This window comes from Neovison vison, chromosome 4, assembly GCF_020171115.1.
Source record: "Neovison vison isolate M4711 chromosome 4, ASM_NN_V1, whole genome shotgun sequence".
Lineage (NCBI taxonomy): Eukaryota > Metazoa > Chordata > Mammalia > Carnivora > Mustelidae > Neogale > Neogale vison.
The window spans coordinates 3307260-3331056 of NC_058094.1; the positions used below are offsets into that span (position 1 = coordinate 3307260).

Consider the following 23797-nt stretch of genomic DNA (forward strand, 5'->3'; position numbering starts at 1 on the left):
GCTACACGAGGAACTGAGGACATTCTTTGGTCATGACTTCTTGGCTTTGAGGCTGCAGACCCACCAGAGAATGCCGGCCTCTTTTTGTCATTTGAAATCGATGCTCACGATTCGGCGGGAGTAACAAGCCCGGGACTGTGCCGGCACGGCTGTAGGCACGGGAAGTCCGGCAGTAGGTAGAATGGCCCTCCCGCGGGGACCGTTCTGTTCTCGGCGAGCGTCCACACTCAGCCAGCTTTTGAACTTGTGTGACGGAGTGACGCCGGCGACCTCAGGTCAGATAGGCTGTCCCGTCATGCCTGCCGGTCCACTGTTGCTTTCACTCGTCTACAGGCTCTCATTTTTAAAACACTGACTTGGTGCGGAGACAGAGCCCAGCTCTGTCCTGCCACTCTGGGTAGGAGTGTCCAGCTTAAAATGAGCCCGAAGTTTGTAGCTCACAGGAAACGTCTAGGTGAAGGCCGAGGTTGGGGTGGCGCACTGATCACGTCCACAGGCCTTGTGGCGCTTGTAGCCACCCTGGGCCCCACAGCCCCCCGTAACACGAGGTGCAGACGTATTTCATGGGAACGTTCTCCTGTACCCCAGGCCTCGAAAGCCCACGGGAGATTCTTGGACATGCACTGCTGTAGCTGTCAAAGTTATTTTTGTTCTTGTGTGTTTCTAATTTTTGCTTGTTCCTCTTTTCTTTCCTTTTCCTTTTTTTTTCTACCATACCGCCCTGTGAGTATGTTGTTGGGTCTGAAAAGGTAGGCTGTGAACACGCTGCATTGAAAGTAGCTAGATTTCCCCGTGTGCTGCCTTCTCGCTTCCTTCACCGCTTGAAAAGCCAAAAACTGACTGCTGCCTAGATCCCTGTGTCACCCCGACCATCCTTCCATTTTCTAATTTAAAAAATATTTTGCTTTTTAAAGCACGTGACCCATCGATGTTTGATACCTGTTCAGATATTTGCTTTGGGGAACTTGTTGGGTCTTCGTATTTGGTGCAAACGAGCCCTTATTAATCTTTTCTGTTTGGAGGACGTGGGATGCTTGTTGATTTCAGTGGCTGCTCAGGGACTTTTCACGGGGTTTTTAACTGGAAAGTCCGAGACTGCAGCGCCTCGCTTGATCCTGGCTTGGGAATGAGCGTAGTAGGCACGTGTTTTTGGCTGTCGCTGTGTGATGTGCATGACAGAGCTTGTAGGCCAGCGGCCGCCGCCGCGGGGTGTCCGGCACAGGGTGTGCTGGCCGCAGCTGGACGCTGTTGGAGGATGCGGTCCCCGGAGGCTTTCGCTTTCACCTGGAGCATGCTGTTTTCTTTGCCTCACCTGAGCGCCCGTCCTCCGTAAAAGGGCAGAGGCTGTTCCACCATCTGTCTTTGCCCCCTCTATGAGGACAACTTTTCTAGGTATTAGGAAAATGTGGCCTTCTAAAGAGCTAGTTCCTCTGGAGCTTGTGGACATGGGGACCTCTGTAGTTGACCGTGGCCGCCTTTCTGCTCTAGCCAGGAAGCGTGCAGAGCTGTGTATATGGTTTGCTTTTGCAGTCCTACGGCCTGTACCTGACCCAGCCTTTCCTTTCGACCCCGTGTGGGTGAGAGCGCTGTTTCTCTCTTTGTTGGGTTCACGTCCGACACCGAAAGGCATGTCACCAGTTTGCAGCCGTGAAGCACCAACATTTGACTGAGGTCTGGCCTAGAGGGAGAACCTTCGGCTGCCCTAGGTCCTTGTCCTTTCCCCCGGCCCAGCTCACCCATGGGGAGAGGTCTGGCCCCACCCCCCGTGTGGGCCTGGAGGCCTTGTTTCTTCTTTTCTCCTGCCCTCGGCCTGCGAACACTTTCTTTCTTTACTTACTTTGTCTCAAGGGAGATGGTCTGGACCTTCTGAGAAAGTCCCTCACGGGCTAGGGTGGGGAGAACAAAGCCGAAGCAGGTTCAGGGAGCGGAAGACGCGGAAACCTCCTGCCTGCGGAAGTGCGGGCTGGGGTCCCCGTGGGGCCGGCCTGTGACAATGGCTTTGCTGGGGCTGCTCCTTTCTCACCGGCTGGCCTCGGGCAGCATGTGTCTTCACCGAGAGCTCCTCTAGACCTCAGACCCTTCCAAGTTCGAATGACCGTAGAACCGTGAGCCCCTTTTCCTGGGCCATCCTCTTGGCCTCTCCCCATGAAACTCACATGCCTTCCCCGGCGTCTGGTGCCAGGAGAGACGTCCTGCTCTTTGGTGGGCCCCGACAGCGCCCGCGTGCCGGGAGCCTTCAGTGTCCTGCACGAGTCGTGGGGGACAAAGCGGAGACGAGGCTTGTCCCTGACTGGTGTGGGGGCAGCGGTGAGGGGCAGAGGAAATCAAGTAAGAAACTCAGGGTTTTGACTTGAAGAGCCGGGGACGTGGCGCGGCTGTCTGGGGTGGAAGACGGGGAGGCCCCTGCTAGGAGTCGGATTCGAGAGGGAGATATTGGACGTGTGTTGTACATGCCTATCTGACGTTCAGGCGGCGGTTTCCAAGAGGTGAATGGCTTTGTGAGCCTGGAGTGCAGGCTGGGAGCGGACGGGGGAGACGCGCTGGCGTCGTCACTATGTGGCATGTAGTTAGAACCAAGTGTGGGCGAGCTCCCCCAGCCCGGTGTAGACAGGAGCGTGGGCCAGCTCCCCTAGCCCGGCGTAGACTGGAGCGTGGGCCAGCTCCCCCAGCCCAGTGTAGACAGGAGCGTGGGCCAGCTCCCCCAGCCTGGTGTAGACTGGAGCGTGGGCCAGCTCCCCCAGCCCGGTGTAGACAGGAGCGTGGGCCAGCTCCCCCAGCCCGGTGTAGACAGGAGCGTGGGCCAGCTCCCCTAGCCCGGCGTAGACTGGAGCGTGGGCCAGCTCCCCCAGCCCAGTGTAGACAGGAGCGTGGGCCAGCTCCCCCAGCCTGGTGTAGACTGGAGCGTGGGCCAGCTCCCCCAGCCCGGTGTAGACAGGAGCGTGGGCCAGCTCCCCCAGCCCGGTGTAGACAGGAGCGTGGGCCAGCTCCCCTAGCCCGGCGTAGACTGGAGCGTGGGCCAGCTCCCCCAGCCCAGTGTAGACAGGAGCGTGGGCCAGCTCCCCCAGCCCGGTGTAGACTGGAGCGTGGGCGAGCTCCCCCAGCCCGGCGTAGACTGGAGCGTGGGCCAGCTCCCCCAGCCCAGTGTAGACAGGAGCAAGGGCCAGCTCCTCTAGCCTGGTGTAGACTGGAGCGGGAGGAGGATGAGGGCGGGGCTGGGACCGGTGGGATGCAGGACTTGGGAGGAAGCAGTTCTTTTCGGATCCTCCCACGTGTGAGGGACTACCTGTGTGTCCCATGGCCTCCACTGTTGGGGGATTAACACCAGGTTAAGGGCGGAAGGGGCAGGGGAGGGGTAAGGTCCCAACCAGCCTTGCTGCCTGGGTCTCTCACCTGGCACAGCGACCCAGGGGCAGTGTTTGTCCACCTGGCCCTGGCCAGGAGCTGGAGGTCGGCAGTTTTACTGGAGGAGGGAAGTGTGTGTGTGGATGCTGGGGTCCTCTCCCCGTTGGAACAGGGAGCACCCCAGGGGAGGGAGCCAGGCACCATCCAGCTTTGGGGGAGACCCGGAAGTGCAGCTGGGGGAGCTGGTTTTGGGCTCCTGTCTCCTGGCGCACAGGCACACGTTCCCGAGCTTATGTTCAGTTGACATGGTTCTCTCCTGTGACTCCACAGTCAGGGCAAGAGAGAGCCCCTGCTCGGTAACTTGTGTGGCCGTCAAGAGTTAGATGTGGTCACGGTGGTGAAGTGGATCCTGTGACAAGCCCATGAGGACCCTTGGATTTGGGCTGCGTTTTGCTTTTCTTCTCATCTCTTTCTCCTCTTCCCAAATGCTCTCACAGAGGCCATGGTCTTTTTTTTTTTTAAAGATTTTATTTATTACTTTAACAGAGAGACACAGCAAACAGCGAGAGAGGGAGCACGAGCAGGGGGAGTGGGAGAGGGAAGAGCAGGCTTTCCGCTGAGCGAGGAACCCGATGGAGGGCCCTGGGATCATGCCTGTCCTGAGCCGAAGGCAGACGCTTAACGGCTGAGCCCCCCAAGCGCCCCGAGGCCATCATCTTAATAGAGGGGATGGACAAAAATTCAGTAACAATGGTGTTGTGTTTGGGGAGCAGCCCCTCTGGGAGCTAAGGGACACTGTGAGGGGGATATCCAGGAGACAGAGGGCTCTGCGTTGTGTTCTGAAGACAGACTGACAGCCTCCAGGTAAAGGGGCCAGGGGGGTGGCTCAGGTGACAGGAGCAGCCCGGGCAGGGGCGGGAAGCTTGTGTGGTGGGGGCTGAGGTCAGTGCCTGGTGTGGCGCGGTCCATGCCCCAGGCTTCAGTGGGGAGGCTGCTCCCGCTGGCTCGGAGGACCCTGGAGAGGACCTGTCCTGCAGGGCTTTAGAGGAACTTGGTTTTTATTAAAACTGACAACAGAGGGAGGCAGTGAAGGGTGTCAGTGGGGAGTGGCCTTTCGGAGAGGGGCTAGTGCTTTTGTTCTGCACAAAGAGGGGGTTGGGATGGTCGGAGCAGTTCAGCCCTGTGGAGACCGTCCATTCATGTGTTTATTCATAACAAATTTTTGAGTGTCCAGGGGAGAAGGATGGAGGCACAGTAGTAAGCAAAAAGTACTTGCCTTTGTGGAGCTTACAAATGTCAGAGGTTGATTCAGCATGGAATGTTCTAGAAATGCAGCCGGGGCATCTAACCCAGAGTGCAGAGGGAGGAGGCGGGGGGGGGGCTTTCTTGAGAAACTGACGGTGGAAATGAGCCCTAAGGAGAGTGTGAAGGATTAGGCAGGAGGTCACTGGGGACCCTGGCGAGCAGGAAGGTGAAGCTGTAGAGTGCAGGGCAGTGGGAGGAGGGGAGGCAGGGGCAGCAGGAGGGGGGCTAGAACTGTGCTGTGTGTTGAGGCTGGGGAGTGACCTAATCAGATTTACCGCCTGGGAACAGCCTCCCACCCTGTGTGTGTGTGTGCGCGCGCGTATGCCTGCTCACACGTGCACATGCATGTAGCAGGGACATGGCGGAGGGACCCTACAGAGTGGAGGTATCCGGTGGGGGAAGGCAGGGCAGTACAGGGGCTGTGTTTTTTACAGGGGGAGGGCTTGTTGGTGGGGGGCCATCCTCACAGTGCCGCAGGGCAGGGCAGGAGACTGGCCTTCCCTCTTCTCTCTCTCCCCTGCCTTACAGGACAGTCTTACTTCAGCCAGTACTGGGAACGGGGTGCCGAGTCCCAGAGCCAGAGCGTGGGGAGAGCTCGTCACTTAGGTCTGGAGACTTAACTTCGTGTCAAGGGCTGTCAGTAACGATCACTTAGCTGGAAACTTCACCTGTCGTGGATTTCCACGGGGGTTTTATTCTTGATGTGATTGCTTCCTCAGAGTGAAAATTTAATACAGCTGCTATTTTTCTTGAAAAAGCTTATCTTTAAAGAAATTTAATGTTTAAAAGAATAGGAATATTTCAAAACGGTAAAGGAAAGTTTGGTATACTTTCTTTGGTTTCTGAGTAGATAGAAGTCTTTGCGTTATCTAAGGCGGTTTCCTTGCCTGTATTCAAGGAGCTGTTGGTGATGCCCGGTCCCACCCGCTGAAGGCATTACTGGGGCCTGCTCTGACGGAGTGGAGTTAGAGGTCATGTCTGCCCACACAAGTGGCTGGCCTTTGATATGCTCCGTAGCTCTCTTCATAAAATAATAATGGGTTTGAAGTTAAGAAAGTGGAAGATAATTGATTTTTTTTTTAAGAGCTGAAACGTCAACTTTCTTGTGCTGATGTCATGGAGAATCCTACATCTAGTGTTGCTAAGTGAAATGCACAGTGAAAGTCCCACGTTCCTGGCCCCTCTGGAAAATAACTGGGCAGGTGTTTGTGAGGTCAGGACCCTTCCAGCTCCCACACTGGCCGTGATGGCCGCTGCCTTTCAATAGAGCCTCAGGTTGCCTTCTTAGCATTTTTGGGTCGAGGGAGAGTCGAATAGTGCTTTGCTGGTGTGCTTTGGGGGCAGAAGGGTGCACCAGCAGTGACGCGTGTCTGTGCATTGTGTTTTGTAGACACTACAAGAAGCGGTGCCAAGGGCGCATGCGCAAGCATGTGGGGGATCTGTGCCTCCAGGCCGGGATGCTGCAGGACTCCTTCGTGCACTACCACATGTCCGTGGAGCTCCTCCGCTCCGTGAATGACTTCCTGTGGCTTGGAGGTAAGATCATCTCGCGCAGACAGCACATATGCCATTAGAGCAACTGTTACTTGAAATAAGAGAAAACATAGAAAAGTGGTTCTAAAAATGAAGGGTGCGGGAGGAGAAGCAGTCGGCTGTCTGGTTGCTGTGCGGGATCGTCTGGGGTAACTCTGCCGCCCTGTCTGCTGCCAGGTCTCCTTACCCCACCATCCCCGTCCTCACTGCGCCCGCCCCCCAGCCCCCAGCCTCACACTGAGGTCCTGCTCGCACCCATGTGCACTTTCCCGGACAGTGCGCTGCCTTTCCTTTTTCTTCTGGGTTCTCTTGGGCTTGTTTTTAAGCATGTCTTGCCCTCTGCTTAGAATGCCGCTCCCCGCCTTGGTCATCTCTCTCCCTCATTCTTTAGAACCTCATCTGTGCATTACCTGGTGGACAGATCAGCTGCCTATGGTACGCCCATTCAGTGGAATATTAATAAGACATGAAAATGTTGGACAGTTAGGGGTCCCTGGGGGGCTCAGCCGTTAAGCGTCTGTCTTCAGCTGGGGTCATGATTCCAGGGTTCTGGGATCGAGCCCCACACTGGGCTCCCTACTCAGCAGAAAGCCTGCTTCTCCCTCACCCACTCCCCCTGCATGTGTTCCCTCACTTGCTGTGTCTCTCTCTGTCAAATTAAATAAATAAATCTTAAAAAAAAAAAAAGAATGTGTTGGATGATTAAAAAAAAAAAAGGAAAAAAAAGACGTGCAGGTGTGGAAGGTGGCAGCACGGGGATGTGTCAGGAACAGGGTAGTGCCACGGTGCGGTGACAGCGGGCGACTCCGCCTGTCTGGGTGAGCCCAAGTCATTGTAGGGAACAGCTGAACGCGTGCGTCGTACGCCTGACATGTGTGTCCCGTCGTCTGTGCGCTGCAGCTCCGTAAACGAAAGACACAGAGCTGCACGAGGTCCAGGTGCCCCTCCAGCGTGGGCGAACCCTGACAGCACCACGGTAAGTGCAGGGAGCTGGACACGCAGGGTCGCCTCTTAGCTGGAATGTCCCGAAAAGTCAGGGGACCGATGACTGGCTTCCAGGGGCTGGGCAGAGGGGCGTGTGCGTGCTGGTGGCTGTGGCGCTTCCCACAGGGAAGGGGTGATGAAAACCCCTCCCGAGAACCTGGAATTAGATGGTGTGAAGGTCCCACACCTGTGAATCGGACAGCGTTCCCGCTGCCCCGTGGTCATGCCCTGTGAGTTACCTTTCAGTGTAAAACCCTCACTGGCGCGTTAGAAACCTACTTCAAAGCAGCGCCTTCTCCCAGCCCTCCAGGCAGGGGGGCCTGCGGTGTCTTGTGAGGCCTGCCTGTGACGGAGCTTGCCCTCTGCACTGGAATTGTGTGTTTACGTGTGTTTTCCCTTCGGGGACCACCTCCTGGGGGTGGCGTGGGAGGCACGGTCTCTCCGTGTCCATCATCCAGCTGACCGTCCGCGTCCCATCAACACTGTTCGAGAAACGTGTGAGTGCGGAGTGAAATAGGGTTCTTTCCTGGAGGGTGAGTCAGGCGGCCGGGCAGCTGGGCTACAAGTCCGAATGAGGAAGTGAAGTCCGTTCTTCGATAAATGTTTAGCAGTGTACTGTGGGGCACTTTAAATGCCAGACATTCTTAAAATGGACTCTGTGTGTTTTTTTTCCCTAGAGATTTATTTGCAGAGAGAGACGCAGTGAGAAGGGGAACACAAGCAGGGGGAGTGGGAGAGGGAGAAGCAGGCTCCCCTCTGCGCAGGGAGCCTGATGCCAGGACGGATCAGGGTCCTGGGATCATGACCTGAGCCGAAGCAGACACTCGACGACGGAGCACCCAGGCACCCCTTAAAATGGGCTTTTCCATTTCAGAATGTGGTTTCTGAAAGAGGCTAGCGATTGGGTGGTAGACTGTATCCGTACCCCAGCAAGCCAGAACGCCATGGCCCTGGCAGCGGACACTTACCCAGGACGAATGGGCCCCGGTCACGTGGGGGGCCACAGAGCGATAAGCCCGTCGGCGGGGCTCCTGGGACCAGGGTGGGGATGGCCGCTTTCTCCCGCAGCCTGTCCTAGGCCTGTAGCGCTCTCCCCCAGGCTCTGCGACCCGTGGCTTCGGAGGGGTCCCAGGCAGACGCAGACGGGAGAGCCCAGCTCCCTCGCAGACATTAAAGACGTTTGTAAAAGGGTAAAATGGTGCAGCTCTGCCAGCGTGCTTTTGTTTCGGGAATTAGTGTTCCTAAGCATGGAACACGGAGTGGGCTTACTGTGATTTGATACGGAATGAACACGTATTTAAATGTTTCCTTAGTTTTATCTTGAGATGGGGTGAGCATCTGTAGGTGTGCTCGGCACAGGGGAAAGGTCTTTCTGAACCTCGGTGATTTTCCACGCGTCGAAGGGTGCGGAGGCCACGACGCTTGAGGACCGCTGCAGCAATGGGGTGGGCGCTGCGGCAGGACGTGGCAGGACGTGGCTGTAACCGTCCACACGGAAGAGCAAAACGAGGTTGCCTCTGAGGAGGAGACAGGCTCGCGGGTGTTGGCCCCGAGGGTGCCAGGTGCACGTAGGGTGTGCGATGGGACGGGGCGTTGCGGTCCGGCTTTGCTGGTCTTGTTTTGGCTTATTGTCCATGGGGGCATTTTCTGCCCCCCAGCTCCGTAGCGCCGGAATCGGGCACACAGCCTGCCTCCCCGTGAGCGCTCAGCTGCCGGTCAGAGGGACGAGCTGGCCGGCCCGAGACACGTGTGTGCCAGCCTCCCAGTGAGGCCTGGCGTCTCCCCAGGGGGTTTGGTGTTGCCTGCGTGGGCCGGCCCTGGGGAAGGACGATGGTGGCACGTTCCTGTCTGTAACCAAACCAGTGATCTGTAGCTTCGATCTTTGTTTTGGGGGAAAGATGGACATTTCTGCATAACTGATCTGTTCGGATCGTTCTTAGCCACTGCAGTTCGAGCTCGGGATGGGCCACTCACTTGACTGACTGTGCTTTTCTTCCCACACCCAGCTGCCCTTGAAGGGCTGTGTTCCGCTTCTGTCATCTACCACTATCCTGGCGGGACTGGGGGCAGGACTGCAGCGCGGAGGTTCCAGGGCAGCTCACTTCCTGCGGAAGCAGCCAACAGACACCGGCCAGGTAAGCGCTGTACGCCCCCCCCTCTCCCCCGCCCAGACTCACTCAGGGTCAGAAGCAGGGGGGCGGGGCTCGCGTATTAGTTTCCCTCTAGGTTCCACCTGAGAAACATTCAGATAAAACAGAACGGCTGAGTCCCGGATCTTGTATGAGACTTCTCTTCCACTTTCATTGCACATTGTGCTTATGGAATCTTACTCTTCATGGATTGCAACGATTGGTTGATTTCTGGAACACTTGAATGAAGTTTCTTGGTAGCCTGACCTCAAAGTTCTGTGCCTGGGTCTTTTTCTTAATTGTTGTGTATTTAGGGAAGCTGGTCCCAGATGTTGACTTCAATAGCGAGTTCAGGGCCTGGGCTGTTCCTCATTTTCTGGTTTGACGAGGTTCTCTTAACATGCTCGAGTCCCTTACGTTTGTCAGCACCCGTGAGGAGGAAAAAAGTCTTTGGAGGAGCAGAGTCACAAGTGCTTGTCCCATGAACTTGACCCTTCTGACCCTTAATGAATAACCTGTAGCCTCGGTTGTGAAGATAAGAGCACAGATCCCAGGGGTCAAGGCTTTAACACAGTTGCTAGGCGTGTTTTGATCGATGGGATGTTTGGACACCTTTCCCCCCAGAGAGAAAGCCCCGGGTGGCTAATGTGTGTTGGTTGGGGAAGTGGCCTGAGTGTGTGGTCTGCTGAGTTACACCTTCTCCCGTGGCCAGCAGAGAGTGTAGAAGGCTTCTAGGAGCTGGTTTCCTGTGGCTGCACAGCTAGAACCGGGTGCATCCTTTGTCGGACTGCTACAGGTGGGTCTGTAATGGTTCTGGAAGATTGATTTCATCTTTCTTCAGCACGGCATGCCTCATGATTTCCGTGGTCTCCCAGTTGTGTGTGGGGAAGGGGAAGCAGGCTGAGAAGGTGTGAGAGGGATGCGGAGTCTGAGGCCAGGCGTGCCTCCCTCTCCTGTGCTTGGACGCTGACTGGGGTTGGCTGGGGGGGCATCCTTCTGGTTGTAGTCTTGCCCACCCTGCTGTGGGTCCCCACATCTCCCCCCAACCGGCTTTGCTTCCTCCTGAGAAGACTGGCTCGTGCTCTCTCTGGGAGCCTTTTGTTGGAGGTGGTGGTTCCCCCCGTGATCTGAAGAGTTCTAATGTGTTGAGACTGTTCTACAGATATGATTAGTGAGACTCTGTAGACACTTTTTAGAGAAATGTTTCATTTTTCCCCTTTGCTGCATGTAGGCAAAGAAAAGGTTTAGACTTTGTTTGAAACGCTGCTTTGTCTGCAGTAGAGAAGCGTCTCTCCTTAGCTCCGCAGAGTGTAAAGGGCTCAGGCTTTCCAACTTTTGGTGATGGCCGATGGCAACACGGTGCAGTAAAGCCCAGGCCAGGGCAGGTAGAGCACGCCGGTCCCACCCTTCACGCAGAGAGGGGTCCACGTCCGTCACTGCGCTCCGTCTCACGTGTTGGCTTGGACGGTGACTTCAGGCTTGTCTGTCTGTGGCCCCTCATCTTACGGCAGGGGTGTATGGCATCTGCTGTCTGGGTGAGGGCCAGGCAGCCTGATTACCTAACATTCTCCCCTGAGTTCCTTTCTCAGCAGCAGAAATGCAGATGTCACTTACTGTCATCGTAACCTGGACTGTTCCTTCTCCTGGTGCCTCAGTTTCTCTGTCTCTGTGATGGGGAAGACAGTGACATTACTTCCCTTGTAGGGTTCCCTTAAAGGTGTGTGAGGCGCACACATGGAGGACCCGGACCCACCCTCCGTGGCCCTGGAAAACTGTTCGTGGCCACGGCAGCCAGAGCGTTAGGGTGGGTGTATGAAGCCTCGCGTTTGGATTCCCCGCATGTGTCCTCCGGTCGAGTTACTGCGGTACGAGAGGCTCCTGTAGCCCCCACACCCTTTTGCTTTACTTCTCCTTTTGTCTGAAATTTCTTCTTTACACTTTCTCTGTATCCAAAAGTTAGAGGCCACAGATTTTTTTTTTCTTGGAGACTTGCGTGTGAACCTGTAAGTCTGTGTAATAAATGAACAAAACTTGGTTTATTAAAAAAAAATCACCAGTACGTTCTGCAATCAACCTGAAAATAAATGCTTATTGACTTGTAGATGCTGCTTCTCGGGGGTTACTTCTTCCCTTTGGCCTGTCTTGGTTCGTTAATCATCACCATCATCATTATCAACAAAATAGCTACGGATTATTCCCTACCTGCCTGCCTGGCCAGGGGCTGTGCTCAGTGCTGTGCTTGCATCCTGCCTCCCGGCCGGTGTGGGAGGCCACATATCCGTGTCTGCTTTGGGCATGCGAGGGATCACGGCTGAAAGACATGGAAAGAGATGCGTCCCTGGCCCCATGCTGTGAGGGGCTGAGGCCTGCCTGGGGTGGGCAGGCTGGTCTGACTGCAGGCCCTTGCTCTGTTGCTCCGCTAACCAGCCCCACTGACTGGTTTCCCGAACATCGGGGAGTTCATCGGTGCCAGACTTCAGTGGTCTCAGCCTGATGTGGCTTGAAAGGAGAGATTTCGGGGGGACTGTGAGACAGAGGGGCATAGATTGAACTTGGACACTTGTGCAGTTGATTTAGTCTCTGCCAACACGGTAAAAAGTTAATATTTTAGCCCCATACGCACTAAAAATAAAACATTTTAAAAATGATGACGGTGCAGAAGACAAGTGGGCTTTGACAATTCAGACGTTGCTAATGACTTAGTACTTGTTTTTCTCTGGTGATGCTTATTGGGAGAAAAAGTTAAACTTGGTTTTATGTAGTCAAGAGTACGGAAGGAAAGATTAAGTTAGTGAATGTTGAGAGAAGGCAACAATCTAGACTCTTCTTTCTGATGATGAATATGTAGGTTTTATGGGACTTGGGGCTTGTCAGCCTTCCTTTTTATGGCCCAAGTCTATTTCCTCGCTTGAGGAATGTGAGTGTTACTTGGTTTGTGTGATTTTGAGAGTTGGCTACCTTGTGTACAAAGCACCTAGGAGGTGCTTAGTAAACTTTTGCTGAGTATCTAGAAGTATCAGCTTGGAAGACTGAAGAGGGCAGTCTGTTTCTGATCTGTTTCTGATTTGCTCAGTAGCGTGTGTATGATAGTCCGAGTGTGAGTTAACGTGATATGGATATGGTGGCAGTTCTTAGTGCAGTAGGAAGTTTTGATGAAATTGGTGTCGTTCTAGTAAGGCAGGAGAACAGCGAAATTGCCTTAAGCTGGAGACTTGATGATTTTTTGTATAGAATGTATGCTTTTACAACTCAGAATTCATATTGCCTTGTACTCATTCACTAAACCTTTAAATTGCTAGGATGTTGACCATAGTCAATATGTTTAGAAAATGGATATTGAGCTGTTTTCAGGGAATAAGCTTCCCTTTTTTGTGAGTGAAGAAAATTTTGATTTTTTTCTGTACTCTTAATAGGTTAAATAAAATCAAAACATTGATTTGACATTGTCCTTTTATTTTAAATAGAGGAAATAAAAGGGGGGGCATCTCATGCTGTTTTACTGTGAAAATAAACATTTTTGTATGTTAACACAGTTGTATGATTTCTAGTCACCGGTTCTTTGGGAAGTACAAGACACTTAGACGCCCTGCTGTGGGGAAAACAGCTGTGATTCTGCGCGTCCAGGGTGGGCGCTGGTAGGGTGCGAGACGCGAGGACTAGGGGTTCGCTTCGCTGCTGAGTGCTGGAAGGACAGACTGTCTGGGCCTCAGGCCCCTGAGAATGCAGGGGCTGGACAGGATGCCCAGGACCCCTTCCTGCTAAGGTTGGTTTCCATGAGCCTGTGTCTTGTTGAAGGCTCCTGATGAAGTGCTGAACACAGCGCCCCTTCCTACAGTGGAGTTTTGTGGGTGCTAGCGCGGCTGTTGGTGAGGTCCCTGAGCAGCCCGTTTTTGGCAACGTCACCCAGTTTTTCTTAGTGCGGGCGAGTTTGGCGGCCCCTTTCCCAGCAACTCGGGGCTCCGCTCTGTGGCCATAGGTGGCGCTGTTGCACCTGTGACGAGTCTTCAGTTTCCCGTTTGTGAGGGACCTGACCAGCGGTCCTCTAATTGCGTTTTTTGTGTAATGCTTCGGAGCAGTACAGAGTCCATTACGTCTGGGTGTTCCAGTTATTCCTTATTTTTATTCCGTCATCTTGGTGTGAACGTTTCAGCTGTGTGAACAACGGGGAAAGTGGTAGAGACCCGTCAGCCAGGCTCTCATAAATGAGGTAGAAACACTCCCCGGCGTGCCTGGACGCGGGAGAACGCGGAGTCCCCGGGTGTTCATCAGTGGGGGGGTGATTTGGTTGCAGGGACCAAGCCTCGTGTTTTGATCGGGTGGCAGTGCGCACGCCGCCACTCGCCCGTGGGACCCCGAGTCCGTGCTTTCCGAGCCTTCTCCTCCTCCGAGACACAAGGATGCTAATGTCTGCTTTGCAGAATTGGGAGGATCAGAGAGAAATTTGTGAAGGGTTTAGCACAGTGGTTATCTCATAAAAGAGCTCATGAACTTGGGCTGTTTTTCTGCACGAAGCCATCATTTTATAGTCTTCGGGGGATTGCTAAGGGTTTGAAATATGAAATGATGGTTTTCGGAAGCAAGATGCAATTAAGAAATGAGGGAACGGTTTGAGGAGAGTCAGCAGTTCCTGTGCTCAGACTTGTGCAGCAGCCCCAGAGACGGGCCCAGTTTGTGGTCACTCTGAACCCAGAAGTCACAGAACTTTGTGTTAATTTGCATCTCTTGGGGCTTCAGGGGCCCAATCGTTGCACTCCTGTTTTCCCCACCAGCCAGCTGGGAGACAGGAGGGAAGAGGAGGCAAGTGGAGACAATGGGCACCTTTAATACTGATAAAGCCCCATTCTCCACGAGCTTTAGGGATGCAGGAGGATGGGGAGGTTGTACCAATGTAATCCTTCTCACAGTTGTGCCCATCTTACAGATGTGGAAATCGAGGTAGAGATAGGGTAAGTAACCTGACCAGGCTTACAGAGCTAGCAGGTGTCAGAGCAGGGGTCTTGGCTCCCAGAGGCTGGCTTCAGGGCATCAGCCTGTGTGTAGATCAGCAAGGGCAGCTATCCATGAGTCAGGGCTCAGCCAGTCTAGAAAGAGTGGCAGAGGGAGAGTTCCACGAGTCTTGACTGTGAGAGACAGTGACTGTCACCATGGTCAGCCTTGATCGCTCATCTAGGCAGCAGGTCTATCCCCGAAACAGAAAGGGAGTCCCAGTTAATCTAGGAAAGCCCCTTCCTGTTCGGCTTCTGTTCGTGCTCACCATGTCACCTCCTGCCTGTGACTGGGCTGTTGAGGAGAAAAGTGCTGATTGTTGAACTGTGATATTTTGGTCTGACGATGATTATGGCTTCTATTGCATTAGTAAGTCCAACCTCCACTTTTCATATGTGAGTTTCTTAGGAGTTTGGTTAATGTGGAATCAGTCTGCTGGAGGCTGAAGATGCTGGTAATCCCATCCCTGTGCACCTCGAGGTACTTCCGCCCATGGAGACCTGGCTGGAGGTCACCCTGGCTCTCACCCGTGATTCTTCAGACAGCATTGTTCCCCCGCCCCCACCCACATAAGACAAGAGCCCTTCTGACTAGGCCAGATAGTAGACAGCGAGGTCCACGGGCTTCTCCTCCCAATCAGAAGACTCTCAGTGCCTAGAAGGGAGCTAATGAAAGGCTTCCAGGAGGTCCACTTAGAGGTTAAAGTCCATTTGGGAAATGCTGTCCATTTTTGTTCACAGCTGAGCTTTTCCTCTGCTGTTTGAGAAAACTGTCTGCGCCATGTGGCTTACCGACCTCCGTTAGACTCGATGACCCGGATTTAAAAGGCAGGAGAGGGTGGTTTCAGTTGGTCCGTCCACACCCGTGAGAAGTGAGAGTCGGCCGCCTGTGTGAGCCACGAGACTAAGATTTTTACCTGTTGAACAAGAGAACTTTGAACGCTCTGCCTTCGGGGTGCCCTTCGTATGGGGCCGAGTTCATCACCGGATGAGCTGAGAGGTTAAATATCCGTGATGGGGAGCATGAGCAGAGCAGGGAGGAATCCCAGGCACCCCCCCTACTTCACGGGTATGGTGCCGTGTAAGGTATCTGACTGGTTTCACACAGAACAAAAAGTTTCTAGCGTTATCTGGAAACCCCGCATGCCCCAATGGTCATGCAGCTGAGTGTCCCCGCAGGGCAGGTCCGTCTGCGTGGTCCCGCAGCCTGGGGGTCGGGGCAGAGTGGTGGTGGGGCTCCTCTGACCGCTCTCCGCTCCGCAGCCCTGCGGCCTTAGTCATCGCTGTCTCCCTTGCAGGGCAGCTCGGGGAGAGCCGCACGCGCTGGCTGTCAAGCACGCTGCTTGGGTGTGGTTGGTGTTAACAGAAAGCACTTGTTTGTTTATTAAAATCGTGCCTTCTAGATTACAGTGAGTTCTTATCTGCATTTAAATATAGACATCGCAGCACGCAAAGTAGCTCTTAGATAGGACTGTGGGACTTACTCTCGACGAAAAGGATTGAGTAACTGCGCTATTTCAGTAAGAATTCGTATCGCTGGGGCATACCTTCTTGCATCTTGCTAACATGTTTAAAAATGATCGTAGCTAATGATAAACACAACTCTTGGAACCAGTACTTCTCAGGGTGTGTTTTGCCATCATGGGAAATTGCATTCTGCAGAGAAGGCTAATTGGATTGCACGGACACTCGGGTGGTCAGGCAGACGATCGAGCTTCTTGGTAAGAACAGAGGGAACTCTTTGTGTTCTACCTTCCATGAGCTGGGGATCCTTAGCCTGTGAAGCGTCCAGGAATTCAGTGAGTGCATGTGTGAACGAGTGTATGAGTGTGAGATTTCGGGGGATGCGGCCAAGTTCCTTGTGATAACTTTGCCCTCCATTCCAAGCTGTGGGCATGTATTTGCACAAACAAATTATTACTCCTTTGTCATTTGGCTTAACTGTGGGAATAAGAAATTCTCCTACTTGATTAAGGAGGTTGGGGGACTGTGCGCTCGGGGGATGGGAGGGCAGGAGGCAAGAGGCCCTCCACAGTGCTGCGTGGGAGTAATGGCCCCTGTTTTTTCTTTCCTCCTAAAGTAAAGCGGCACTAACGGGTGGTACACTCCTCCTCAGAATTGCTCTCCTGATCGGATAGAAGTGCCTCAGATTTTACAAGGCGATGTGAATCAAGAAATGTGATTAGTAGTTGTCTTTGAAAGTAGTTTTGTTTTCCAAATAAAAGACCGTAATCTGTTCTTTCTTCCAGGGGCACAGGAAGTTCTCATTGACCCAGGTACATGATCTATATGCTTAGTTTCTTTTTGTTCTTTTTTTAAGTGCTTGTTTCATGGTGGTGTGAATGAATGGTTAAAATTTCTGGATTGTGATCTTTGGAACGTTCTGATTTAAGTAACTTTAAATCAGAACTGTCAAAAACCTGATTTTTGTTTGGTCCTTGTCTGATGGGCCACCCTGTTGATTTATGTTGTCTGTCGAACGGGGGGATTCTTCCTCCAGCATGGTTAAGTGAATGATTTGCAATGATTTAAAATTCTTTGAATGCATTAAGCATGCTTGTCCAGTTAATTTCGAATTTGTTCATAGTAATGACTCTGCTCTGATTTTGTGGTTTGTGCCCTTTCAATGTGAATTTCAATTCTCGATTGCATCTTTGTATATGCATTCTTAACAGAGAAAGAAATTATGTGTTTTTTACGGAGGTGGGTTTTCTTTTCTTAATTCTGTAATTAATTTAGCAAAATCTCTTTTACTGCAGTGCCTAATTATTTCATAATGAGCTCTATTATTTTCTGGGTTAATTAGAATCAATGACAAAAGGTAAAAATTTACAAAAGGTAAATTTCTGTTCTTCTTTCTTTTGAAGAACAGAAATCAGACAGCCTTGTTAATAAATGTTTTGTGACCGGTGCGTTTATATTCATCTCATTGTGTATCTCCATTCTGAAATGAAACCGCTTCAGGTTTGCAGATTCTTGTTTTAACATCTGTGTTGAGTCCTCCCTCTAGACTGATGTTTTTTTTTTTAAATTAAAAAAATTTCCCCCTCCTTAGTTTATTGGGATAAAATTGACATACAGTGGTACTAGTTTCCTATTAGGGTTTATGGAAGGTATAGAGAAAGGAAAACAGATGGCTTTGTTTTATTTTTAGGAGACCTGAGTTGGTGATGAGAAAATAATTTGGGGTTGGGCTGAAGAACTGAATGACACCCCTCACCCCCAGCTAAAAGAGATGAACAATTAGATCAATGTTGGCTGCATTGGTATTTGGCCAGTAGAAGTTGCTGAGTCCAATCTGGCTAATTATTCTTGATGGAAAGTACTGAATTTTACTGTGTTGACCACTACTTGCAGGAGAATTAGATGTTTACACCAAGTAGAAGTGGCTTTTAGCTATCAGAAAACCAGTCATGTATTGAGATTAAAAAAAAAATCTTTTATATCTGAAACTTTTCAAAATAAGGTTGAATGGAGATGAAACTGATTTTAGAGTATTGGGGTAGAAGGGGGAGGCGTCTGCAGGCTTTGTTATATGGGAATGTGTGGGGATCCTGCTGTAGAGGTTGGAGCTGGCCGGAAAGAACTGGGAAACCAGAATTGGGTGTCTGAGGGCATCTCCTGCAGCCTTCCCAAATTAGAGAAACACGGACTTGATCTTTGTTCCCAAGGAGAGCAAGTGCAATATTGAAGTTCTTCTCTCCCCCTACCTTCCAGTTCATGGCACTTCTGCCTTCTGGCCTCTGCTCATGGGGGCTTTTGTGCCAGGGCTGACCACAGCCTCTTCCTCACTTACTAAGGTCTGATCTTTCAGGCATCAGACTTGAGGGAGTTCGGAGCAGGTCTCCCCAAACTGTGCCTCTTTGGCATGTGGGATCTTTTGAGCTGAAGGCAACGGAAACTCCGTGGAATCAAGAGAAACATTTGTCCCTCCCTTAACTACCCAGAAGAATCTCAATTTGATGTCTTTCCCAAAATAAGAGTTTTTACTGGAGATAAATTTTATTTGAATGACCCATCTGTCTGGCTGGGTGTATCTCTAATTACCAAATTGTACTTTTCCTCTTATTGCTCTGTGAATTGTGCTCCTCCCTTTTGAAACCCCAAGCTTATCCCATTCCTTAGCTCAGGATGGCGTAGATGCTCTCATTTTACCTGTCTTTGTGCTCTCATGTATGTGAGGTTCCCAAATAAATTAAATTTGATTTTCTGCTAATTTGTTTCATGTCAGTTTAATTCTTAGACCAATCAGAAGAACCTTTGAAGGGTAGAGGGAAAGTTTTCCTCTGCAGCAGTTTCTTTTCTGCTGTTCAAACCCCGGCAAATGGGTTGGTAGGGAATCACTTCATAACTGCCAGGAGCAACGTGGTACGATTCTCCTCAGTCTCTACATCTGAACACTGAACGTTCTCTTCAGGGTTATAAAATTGTTCTGTCCCTTAGAAAACCCATCCATATGAAGTTTTGACAGAATTGCATCATTCCATTTCATTTTTAGAAACTTAAATAGATATACTATTCAAAATGACCTGTTTCAGAATTTTTTTTCCCTTCCTGCTTTTCCTACAACTTTTTCAAAGACCAGAAGGGAAAGAGTTTGACAGTCTTTGGGTGCTTGCTCCAAAGTTTGTTTTAAGAACCAAGGGTAAATGGGAAGGGGAGGTGAACCACGAGAGACTATGGACTCTGAAAAACAATCTGAGGGGTTTGAAGTGGCGGGGGGGTGGGGTGGGAGGTTGGGGAACCAGGTGGTGGGTATTAGAGAGGGCACGGCTTGCATGGAGCACTGGGTGTGGTGAAAAAATAATGAATACTGTTTTTCTGAAAATAAATAAATTGAAAAAAAAAAGAAAGGAAAACAAGGGAGACCTTGAGATTATAATTAAAAAAAAAAAAAAAAAAAAAAAAAAAGAACCAAGCTTCTCCGCTAGTCATTTCTGGCAGCTAGGCTTCCGAGACTTGATCTACATTTGAAACAGAATGCTTCATGGTGTCAGATTGTTTTATTTCTTGTCACTTCTGAATATGCCCTGTCCATTCAGCAACTGTTTTAAGGGAAATGATTTTTTTGGCCAATTTCAGTTATTTCAAATCTGCTTTCCCATTTTCACATTGAGGGGATTTTCTTCTGCCTGTAATAAAAATAAACAATTTGTGCTTACTGTGTGAAGGCACTATTCTAAGTGCCTTTTTTCTTAAACAGCTTTAATACAATCTACCCCTTTAAAGTACACAATTGTATGCTTTTTGCTACATTTCCAGAGTTGTACATGCATGACCACAGTCAGCCTTAGGGCATTTATCACCCCTTTGGAAGTCCCATGCCCCTTAGCTGTCACTCCCCACTCAGTCTCAGGCCGTCACTCGTCTGTCTCCGTGGGTTTGCCTGTTCTAGACTTTTCGTGGAAATGGAGTCATACAACAGTGTGGTCTTTTGTGACTGTCCTCACTTAACATAACGTCTTCAAGGTTTGTCCATGTTGTAGCCTGAATCAATACTTCCTTTCTTTTTACTGCTGGCAATATTGTTCCGTATGAATAGACCACTTTTTGTTCCCCCGTTCCTCAGTTGATGGGCATCTGGTTTGTTTCCACTTTATGGTCGTCATCAGTAATGGTACTGTGAACATTCAACCAACAAGTTTTTGTGTGGACGTATGTTTTCAGTTCTCTTATGTTCAAGCCTAGTAAATACAATTGCTGGGCCGTACGGTGACTCAGTGTTTAACTTTTTGAGGAGCTGCCAGATTGTTTTCCAGAGTGGCTGTGCCATTTGATGTTCTCATTGGTGGTGTACGACACTTCGAGTTTCTCTGCGAGCTTGCCAGCACCTATTGTTACCCTTTTGAGCACAGTCGCTTCAGTGAGTGTGAAGTGGTGGTATCTCATTGTAGCTGTGTTTCGCCTTTCCCTTCGAGCTAATGACACTGAGCATCCTTTCATTGTGCTTATTGGCCATTTGCATATTTTCTTAGGAAAAATGTCCATTCAGATCCTTTACAGGACATTTTTTACTTGAGTTATTTGTCTTTTTGTTACTGAGTTGTAACAAATCTTTTTCTGTATTCTGGATACAGGTCCTTATCTGATACATGATTTTTAAAAATTTCCTCCCCGTCTGTGTGTTGTCTTTTCACTTTCTTGATGGTGACCTTTGAAGCAGAGATGTTTTAAATTTTGCTGAAGTCCAGTTTATCTGTGTTTTCTTTCTTGCTTGTGATTTTAGTGTCATATCTAAGATACAAGGTGTTGTATATAAACTTGCCATATGAAGCGATTTAAAATCCTTACAGAGATTTTAGGAAATAGGTGTTGTTGTTATGCCTCATTTGTAGATGAGGAAATTGAGATGCAGAAACATTGACGACCTGCTCAGGGTCACAGCTAGTGAATGGTGATGTGGGAATTCAGATGCATGAGTTTGTCTCCAGCACCGGCCCTCATAACCACCATATTCTCTTCCTTTCCGTAGGAATCATTTATTAAAAACTCTCTGGTTATTGGATTTCTTACTATTTTTTTTCCTCAGTGGGGCCTCATCTCTTTTCTTTACTGTGCAGAATTCAGTGCAGGTTTATTTAGGTCTAATGTGGGGGAAGCATGGCTGTCAATGAATTTCTGCGTTACTCACCTTCGGGGGACGACTGTTGCTGACTGGCCCGAGAAAGTGAAGCTTCAGTCTCTTCTGTTCATCACACTAAAACTAGAGTCATGACTACGGAACATTCAAAGAAAGCATTTGGTTGATTTCATTTTGCTAACCAGTGAAATAAAAAACTCCAGTTTTGAGATAGATTCTAAGTCTCCCAGAAGAGGGTCATTGTCTTCCTTATACCCGTTTTGTCTGCTCGTAGTGTCCAGATAGGGCCTGTTGTCCAGCCGATGAGGGTGATCGTGAATCATCATCTGTAGTAACGGAATTTTGAAAACAGTATCTGTTGTTTGTTTCACGAGGGAAAAGATAATTTGGAAATACTTCTCAGATCTATTTTAAAAGCTTGGAACTTTGAGAAGAGTTCCAGAAGCCATACATAGCTATTTTCACTAATTTTAGATCCATCCTAGATATCTTATGGTTACATAGCAGAGTGGATTCATTAACGAGACTTGACAAGAGAAGTGTAATATTGATTATTTATCTTAATTAAAATATTCTGCTTCGGTGAAAGTAATTAGCGCCGAGAGTAAACAAAAATAAGCTTGCATTTGCATGCCACATGGGATAGACTTCCTCTCTATTTCTATCTGTTTTTTTGGGAACATTTTTTAGCTTTTCAGCAGTGTTCTAACTTTAGAATTCTATTTAAAAAATCATCACTTTGTCTAGTGCAGTTTGTGCTGAGTTTAACCTGTCTTAGGCTCAGAATTTCACTGTTTCCTAAGTAAAGATTTTCCTCTCATTATACTGAGTTAGTGTCAGAGTTAAAAGAATTGTGATTTCTAGGCCTTTCCTCTCCATATATTTGAAATTGGTTATGAAATGTGATTTTCTTTCATTTCTTGAGTTTTCATTATTCAGTTAGAATTTTTGAAAATTAATTTGTTTTAATATGTTGTAAATCTCCCTAAAAACTTCATGTTCTTGTACTTTTAAGTTTTCAGCTTATGAGAACTTAAATGTACTCTTGTTTTTGGTGGTTATTTTTCCCTGGGTGTTTGTTCACTTCTTTTTTTTAAAAAATTATTATTATTATTATTATTTTTTAAGATTTTATTTATTTATTTGACAGAGAGAGATCACAAGTAGGCAGAGAGGCAGGCAGAGAGAGAGGAGGATGCAGGCTCCCCGCTGAGCAGAGAGCCCGATGTGGGGCTTGATCTCAGGATCCTGGGATCATGATCTGAGCCTAAGGCAGAGGCTTTAACCCACTGAGCCACCCAGACACCCCGTTTGTTCACTTCTTTATAATTAATGCATTTTTTTGATGAGTGGGTGTGCCTGTTTTATTTATTTTAAAAAGATTTTTATTTATTTATTTATTTGACAGAGAGAGAGAGAGAGAGAGAGAGAGAGAGACGGAGATCACAAGCAGGCAGAGGCAGGCAGAGGCAGAGAGAGAAGCAAACTCCCCACTGAGCAAGGAGCCCGATGCGGGGCTTTATCCCCGGACCCTGAGATCATGACCTGAGCTGAAGGCAGCAGCTTAACCCACTGAGCCACCCAGGCGCCCCAAGGGTGTGCATGTTTTAAAAAATACCTTATATTTCTTTATTATAGAAGTCACGTTCATTGTGGAGAATTTAGAAAATTAAGACAAGCAGATAAGTTTAACAATTAGTGATAATTTCCCCATAAGCTGTAATATATTTTGAAATTGGGAAGTGTAAATCCTCCAACTTCGTTCTTATTTTTCAAATTAGTCTTGACTATTATGGAGCCCTTGAATTTCCCTATGAATTTTAGGATTCAGCTAGTCAGTTTCTGCAGTGACTCCAGCTGGGATATTGACAGGGTTTACATCGAATCTATGGATCCCCCGGGGAGCATCGTCATTTTAAGAATATTAAATCTTGTGACCCATGAACATGGGATCTTTCCTTTTATTTAGGTCTTCTTTAACGTTTGTCAACAATGTTTTGAATTTCCAGAGTATCATTTTATGCTTTTTTGGGGGGCTTAAATTTATTCCTAAATTTATTATTCTTTTTAATGCTGTTGTGATTGAAAAGGTTTTCTAAATTTCATTTTCAGGTTGTTCATTGCAAGTGTATAGAAATACGACTAATTTTTTGCATATTGGTCTTACATTCTGCAGGCTTGCTGAACTCTCTTATTATATGAACTCTTTGTTAGTGGATTTTTTTTTTTTAAGGATTTTCTTTTTACACGATCATGTCACCTGAAATAGAGATAGTTTTGCATTTTCCTTTTCAGTCTGGATGCCTTTTATTTAATTTTCTACTCTAATGGTTATGGCTGTAACTTCCAGTGCCTTGTTATACAAGTGGTGAGAGAGGACATTTTTTTTTTTTAAAGATTTTGTTTATTTATTTGACAGAGAGAGAGAGTGAGATCACACGTAGGCAGAGGGCCAGGCAGAGAGAGAGAGAGAGGGAAACAGGATCCCTGCCAAGCAGAGAGCCCAATGTGGGACTAGATCCCAGGACCCCGAGATCATGACCCGAGCTGAAGGCAGAGGCTCAACCCACTGAGCCACCCAGGTGCCCCAGAAGAGAGCACATTTAAAAAAATTTTTTAATTTAATTTAACTTTTTTGTGTCTGTTCCAAAATTCATTGTTTATGCACTACACCCAGAGCTCCATGCAATACGTGTCCTCCTTAATACCCACCACCAGGCTTACCCATGCCCCACCCCCTCCCTTCCAAAACCCTCAGTTTGTTTCTCAGAGTCCACAGTCTCTCATGGGTCATGTCCCCCTCTAATTCCCCTACCTCACTTCTCCTCTCCATCTCCCCATGTCCTCCGTGTTACTCCTTATGCTCCACAAATACGTGAAACCTTATGATAATCAACTCTCTCTGCTTGACTTATTTTACTCAGCATCATCTTCTCCAG

General features: G+C 49.3%; 1 protein-coding gene across 3 annotated transcripts in view; it reads left to right on the top strand.

The window, feature by feature from the left end:
* Positions 1-23797, top strand: part of TRAPPC9 (trafficking protein particle complex subunit 9) — a 521456-nt gene that overhangs the window by 41646 nt on the left and 456013 nt on the right. For 2 of the 3 annotated variants that reach the window (XM_044244893.1, XM_044244892.1), the window contains exons 3-5: positions 6038-6183; positions 9171-9299; positions 16528-16554. In XM_044244893.1, coding sequence (XP_044100828.1) covers positions 6038-6183; positions 9171-9299; positions 16528-16554 — 302 coding nt within the window. The remainder of the gene's footprint in view (positions 1-6037; positions 6184-9170; positions 9300-16527; positions 16555-23797) is intronic. The other variant, XM_044244894.1, reaches the window with a different exon arrangement.